Source organism: Meles meles, chromosome X (assembly GCF_922984935.1).
Source record: "Meles meles chromosome X, mMelMel3.1 paternal haplotype, whole genome shotgun sequence".
NCBI classification, from domain to species: Eukaryota; Metazoa; Chordata; class Mammalia; order Carnivora; family Mustelidae; genus Meles; species Meles meles.
The window spans coordinates 53,687,128-53,694,053 of NC_060087.1; the positions used below are offsets into that span (position 1 = coordinate 53,687,128).

At 40.9% G+C, this 6,926-nt stretch overlaps 1 protein-coding gene across 3 annotated transcripts in view; it reads right to left on the bottom strand.

Annotated features, from left to right (window-relative positions):
* Positions 1-5,848, bottom strand: part of ZC4H2 (zinc finger C4H2-type containing) — a 76,479-nt gene extending 70,631 nt beyond the window's left edge. Inside the window, exons 1-2 of one of the 3 annotated variants that reach the window (XM_045994414.1) lie at positions 5,656-5,763; positions 5,064-5,247 (exon numbers count right to left, since the gene is read on the bottom strand). Coding sequence is in view for 2 of the 3 variants with exons in the window: in XM_045994415.1 (XP_045850371.1) it covers positions 5,656-5,708 (53 nt within the window). In the remaining variant the exon portion in view is untranslated. Of the gene's footprint in view, positions 1-5,063; positions 5,248-5,655 lie in introns of all 3 variants that reach the window. The other 2 variants (XM_045994415.1, XM_045994412.1) reach the window with 2 other exon arrangements.
* Positions 5,849-6,926: the final 1,078 nt, after the last annotated feature.

Sequence of the window (6,926 nt, forward strand, 5' to 3'; positions counted from 1 at the left end):
CTCATGAACCAGCCTCTGCTAGCTTCACACTTTTCTTATGTAGCTTTCTCACCTCTCTGTCTTCACAGAAATAAAAAAGGTTAGGGTCTTGCTCTGGATTTGGATTTGGCTGGAGGGAATGTTGTGGCATATTTTATGTTCTATCCAGACCACTAAAACTTTCTCCATATCAGCAGTAAAGTTGTTTTGCTTCCTTATCATTCACTGGAGCAGCATTTTCAACTTTTTCAAGAACTTTTCCTTTGCATTCACAACTTAATTTACTGTTTGGCACAATAAGTCTAGCTTTTGGTCTATCTCAGCTTTTGACTTGCCTTCAATAAGTTTATTAATTTCTAGTTTTTTTATTTAAGTGAGAGATGTGTTTCTCTCTTGAACGCTTATATATCATTGTAGACTTATTAATTGGCCTAATTTCAATATTGATGTGTCTCATGGAACAGGAAAGCTCAAGGAGTTGGAGAAAGATGGAAAACAGTTGGGCAGCTGAGCAGTAAGAACAGACATTTACTGATTAAGTCCATCATTTTATATGGGTGCAGTTCAGGGCAACCTGAAACAATTACAATAGTACATCAAAGATTACTAACCACTGATCACCAAAACAAATATAATAATAATGAAAAAAGTTAGAAATATTACATGAATTACCAAAATATGACATGGAAACATGAAGTGAGCAAATGCTATAGTAAAAATGTCACACAAAATCTTGCTTGATGCAGGGTTGACACAAACCTTTAATCTGTAAAAACAAATCAAACTACATGCAAAATACAATAAAATAAGGTACCCCTGTTTGTACTTCCAAAATGTGTTTGTCTTTCGTAAGTGGGGAAAACTCATTGTGTATAGATATGTATGCACTAGGGCGTGGGTGGATGTGTGCATATGAATGGTATGTGCATGATAAGGAGATATTAGTATGCATTTGGGGAGCTGGTGAAGGGCTCTACTTCATCCTGTGGTGGTTACACTCACCTTCTCTGCCTCATAGCTTATTTTCTTCCCTCTTTTCCATCTCCTTTCTTTTGTTCTAGTCTCCTCATCCCCTTTCTATGTATCTGCATGCTCCCTTACCACCAACTGAAAGCCTAATGAATGGGCTGGCAAAACAGACCAGTGTGAGATTTGGGGCCTGTGGTCTGAAGCACAGTATTGGGAGTGTGGTTGAGATTGGGAGGAAGGACAGGGCTTGATATGTGGTCAGAGTCAGGAGTGGGGAATGGCCTGTGGTTGGAAAATCTATTCCTGAAACATTTTCCATTTCAAATTCTACCATTGGTATGCATGAACACTGAGTATGAATGTGTTTCTTTCTGGTCCTGGTCCTGAGGGTCTGTCTAGCTTCCAGCTTGTCTTAATCAGTTTTTTGGTGATGTTGCCATCATCACTGCTACTTAAGCTCAGAAGTGGCATTATTATTATTTCTTAACAGAAATAGGCTGCTCTGCTCATAACTTCTAGGGATTTGAGACTAGAGCAGTTGAAGAACTGTAAATAATAGTTAATGTGAGTATCAGCATTTGTTAAAATATGTATGCCATGTAAATAGGAGGGTATATTCTCTCTTCCTTTCCTAGCTGTATGGCCATAAATAGGTTATATTACTTCTCTGAACCTCAGTATCCTTACTGTATAATGGGGATAATAATTCCTACCACAGATTTTCACTAGGAAGAATAAATATAAATGAGCCAAGAGCTCTGAAATTAGGTGATCAACAAATGTGAGCTCCTTTCTCCAGTTCCTTCTACCCCTTCCCCTACCCTACTTCTTTCCCCCTTCCATACATGTTTACCTGTCCCATGTGTGAACATCAAGTATGTATTTATAGTACTTTTCCCACTTTAAATTCTTAAACCAAGTGATGTAATCTTTGTATACTACTGCAAAATTGTCTAAAGCAAACTAACTTAAATGACTTTGGGGGCATACATATTTAGAATTGTTATGTCTTCTTAGTGGCTTGACCCTTTCTCATTATGCAATATCCCACTCTGTTCCTGGAATTTGTCTTTGCTCTGAAATCTGCTTTATCTGACATTAACATAGCTGCTCCTGGTTTCTTTTAATTAAAGTTTCCATAGTAATTTTTCCTCAACTTTTACTCTCAGCTTACCTATATCATTATATTTGAAGTGCATTTCTTTATAGATAGCATATGGTTAAATTTTTTTAATCCACTCTTTCACATTGGTGTAGACCATTTATATGCACATAATATTGATATGTTAAGGCTCAGCCTGCCATTTTAGTCACCTGTTTTTTCCACTTGCTTTTAGTTTTTGTTTTTTGCCCTGCTTTTCTGTGGGTAACTTGAACACTTTTTAAAATTCCATTTTGACTTATCTATAATGTTTTTGAGTGCATCTCTTTGTACAGCCTTTTTTAGTGTTTCTTCTCATTATTACATTATGCATGCATAATTTATCAGTCATCTAATGTCATCATTGTATTAGCTCAAGTGAAATATACAAACCTCACCTCCCTTTCCACTCCCCTATTTGTGACATGAATACCTTAAATGTTTACATACACTGAGAACTACATGAGACAGTATGATAACTTTTGATCCAGTCATCAAGCATAATTCAGACAACTCAAGAGGAAAAGACTTCTCTTATATTTGCCCATGCTTTTTCTCACTGTATTCTTCCTTGTAAAAGTCCTTTTATTGTTTATTTTGTATTTGAGGAACTTACTTTAGACGTTCTTATAAAGTAGACCTCCTATTGATAAATTCCCTGCTTCAATTCATTTTAGAATGTCTTGATTAATCCTTTTATTCATATAGGACATTATCGCTGGATATAAGATGTTGGGTTTCATTTGGAATTTCATTCAGGGTTCATGATTCTCTTCCTTCAATACTTGGAAAATTTGTGTCACTTTCTGCTAGGACCTCATCACTGACTGATGAGAAATCTGTTGCTGTCTTCTAAATTTTTTCCCCTGAAGGAATAGATAAAGTGTTGTTTCTTTTTGGTTGCTTTCTAAATCTTTTCTTTGCCTTTTGTTTAGAAGGTTGATTATGATGTGTCTTGGTGTGAATTTTTTCACATTTGTCCTGAGAGTGTTTGTTTTGCTTGTTGAATCTGGAGTTCATGTTCTTTGCTCAATATGAGAAGTTTTAGCCACTATTTCTTTAAGTACCTTCCTAGTCCTGATTCTTTCTCTTCTCTTCCTGAGAGTCTGTTGACATAAATGTTAAATCTTTTGTTATAGTCCCACAGGCCTGGAGGCTCTGCTTAATTCTTTTTCTTTCTTTCTTTTTTCTTTTTTTTGAACCCAATTTTCCATTTGGATTTGTGAAATTTCTACCAGTTGATGTTTAAGTCATCTGATTTTTTTCCCTCTGTCTTCTCCATCTTGCTGTGGAGCCCATTCAGTTTGGGTGTGTGAGTATGTGTGTGTGTGTGTGTGTGTGTGTGTGTGTGTGTATTTGGCTATTCTACTTTTTCAGTTCACAAATTTCTATTTGGTTCTTCTTTATGTTTTATATAACCTTGCTGAGACTTTCTATTTATATGCTGAGATGTTTGATTTTATCATTTAAGTGTGTTGCAATCACTTAGTGAGTCATTTTTATGATAGCTGCTTTACTATCTTTGTAAGATAATTCTAACATCTGTGTCATCTCAATGTTTGCAAGGATTTACTTTCTCTTGTCATTTAAATTGATAATCTTGGTATGGCAAGTGATTTTTTTAAAAATTAAATTTGGACAATGGATCACTTTTAAATCTTTTGGTTTTGCAGACCTGACATGTTCCTTTTGCAGGAAGTGAGCAGTATAAGTTCAGGTTTTCCACTGGGTCTCTGGTTGACCTCCAGGTTTACAAAGGGCTTCTTATTACTAGAGGTTGCTGGTAGGAATTCAGGCCTCTCTGTAGGCCTCTGATGTAGCCATCCCAGCTAGCAGTAGGAATGCATTGTTTATACTGGTAAAGGTAGATGCTCCCCATGTGGTCACCACTGGGAAGAGTTACTTCCCTTTCTCCCAAAGATACCTTCTTTTGGGGTTGGTCAGAGGTTCCTTGAAAGTCCAGTAAGAATAAAAATCTAGGTTCTTCACTTGCAGGCCTAATCTTCTTATTAGCTACATTGTTATTACGATGCCTGGCCTTCTGAAACCCCAAAGTATCTCACTCCTTATTTCCTTATAGTTTAGCAAAAAAAAAAAAAAAAAATTGCAACATAACCCCCCTCTCCAGCCTTTCCTCTGTAGGATAGAGTGGGAAAACCAAAGCCTCTGCACACAAACTGACTGGGTTCCTATTAAAATCTGGCATTTTCAAGCTGTTTAGCTCTGGGAAAGTTACCTAAATATTCTAAGCTTCCATTTTCCCAGTTGCAATGAGGTGTAGGAAGCTCTCAGGACTCTTGCTGAAATAAGCAATAGTGGGTCAATGAACTTGGTACACCAGGTGCTCAATAAATAATAGTTCCCTTCCCTTTACACCCTTGCAAAAGTAGAGAAACAACCCCTCAAAGGACAAAAAAAGCTCAAGTGCTTCCTTATACTACATACATGTGTGAGTCTCATCAAAGACATTCACTCCAAGGGTTAAGCCTCTTGTTCCAAGGTCTTATTTCTTAAAGAGGCACACCTGATATCCACATCCTTTTCCCTAGGTTCCATGAAAGCACTAAAGGGAGACTGTCCAACCCAGGCCACCCTCAGAATGAGGGTGGAAGCTGGGGCTGTGGAGGGGGGTACTTGTTCTGGCAAAGCAGAGTAGGTGAAGGAAAGCCTGCTACCAGCCCAAACAGTTCACTTACCTGACTATACTGTGTTCTCAACAAGAACAACATCATCGCCTTGCCACAAGCTGTGCCTGGAAGGAAAGGGTCAGGACGCAGGCAACTCCCACTTTGTTGGCCTGCCCTTCACCTCTGGCACCTCAAAGCTGCAGCTGAGCTCCCACCATCTGGCACAGCAACCACCTCCCCCGTCGCCATTGCTCCCATCCCCCTTACAGAGCAACGGGTAGGAGAGGAAGAAGGTGGTGAACTTGTGAATGCAAAAAATAATCACGCGCAAGTGCTAGCGGTCCTACCAGTCCCAGCCTGCCAGATACTTCTGCAGCCTCAGGTCTCAGTCCCCGGCGGCCACTACCAGCCCAAATGCGCTGTTGCTCTCAAAAGGCTAGCCTGAGCTTTCCGTCCTGAAGTTAACGAGGGTGAAAAAATTCTTTACTCGGAAAGAGAAAGGAGTCACATACACCAGGGAGCCAACAAACACTTAAAAAAAAAAAAAAAAAAGGATCTAAGAATTCTGTCCCCCAACTCCCACTCCAAGATGAAAAAAGCTGTCTTGGAACGACCATCACCACCACTACCACCACATACAGCCCACTCCCACTCCACCCATGCCGCGTTCTGCCCAACCCCCGTGTGTCTCCATCTGGCTTTCTCTCTGACATCTGGCAAGTGGTCTCTCTTGGTCAGTCTCTCCGCTTGGTTCAGTTCCGACACTTTACAGCCTCCCTCCCATCCTTGAATACCGTGAATCTGTTCCTTTCCCGCCCCTCTCCACAAGTAGCTTAACAATAGATACTTTCCTTAGGTAACTCCGCTCTCTCCCTCCCGCAGCCGGGGGATTCTGGGGGCCTCAAGGTGTCTGAGGGGGCGCTGCAATGTTCCACTTACCTGATCTCTTTAATGCTTTCCAATTTGCACATGATTTCTTGCTCATCTGCCATGCTTTTCGCTCTCAATTTCACGTCCCGAGAAACGTACAAACACACACGACGAAGGATACAATAGACTCGGCGCAACCAACGCCTCTGGGCATGGCGCTCTGAGCCTGTGCGGTAGGGATTCAGAGCAGCCTTGGGAGCTGTAGTCCGCAGCTCCAGGACCAGGCAGGCAGCCCAGGGAGGAGCGGGACTACAACTCCCAGAAGGCCAAGCGAGATATGCCAGTTTCTCTTCCTGCAGTCCCATTTTAAATCAATTTGTCACGGGTAATTGTGTTAAAGGTTGTGAGGTGTTCAAGGGAATTAGGCTATTCGACTGGCCCCTGCGGAAAAAAAATGGGAAAAAATACCCCAGAAGGGAACTGGAGAGATAAGAGACATACTCCCCCCCTTCCTGGGGCCCCTATGCCTACACACTCCCAAAAGGTAACCAGGAGTCCCAAATTAGTGGACGCTTTCAGGCTGGAAAGAAACCCTGCAGAAGAATTCTCTTTTGAGATGTTGACTGTACTGGCAGCAGCCTGGGAATTAGTGGCTTTGGCATTCAGATGGAGATGAGGGGGGTGGGATTAGAGAAGAGGCGGGAGAGGGAGGAGGGAGCAGCTGCTAAAGCTGGGGGAATGGGGGAGTGACCTAGTTCCTTTCAGTCCTCCATCCATTCTAAAAACAGTTACTGAGCTCAGACCTTTTTATTCTTTTTTTATTATTATTCAATTTGGTATAGTGTTAAATGATTCATTAGTTGTGTGTAAACTCAGTGCTCATAAGATCAGGTGCCCTCCTTAATGCCCATTACCCAGTTACCTCATCCTCCCCCACCTCCCTTTTCCACAACCCTCAGTTTGTTTCCTAGATTCAAGAGTCTCTCATGGTTTTTCTCCCTCTGTGATTTCTTTCCATTTAGTTTTCTCTCCCTTCCACTATGATCCTCTGTTCTATTTCTTATATTCCACATATGAGTGAAACTATATGATTATCTTTCTCTGATTGACTTATTTCATTTAGCATAATCCCCTTCAGTTCCATCTATGTCAGTGTAAATGGTAGGTATTCACCTTTTCTGATGACTGAGGAATATTTATTGTACATATGAACCACATCTTTATCCATTCATCTGTTGAAGGACATCTTGGCTCCTTCCACAGCTTGGATGTTGGAGACAGATTTTGCCAGTCAATGAAGGAGATACTGGTGGGGGGTGGAGTGGGGGGAGATCACTGGG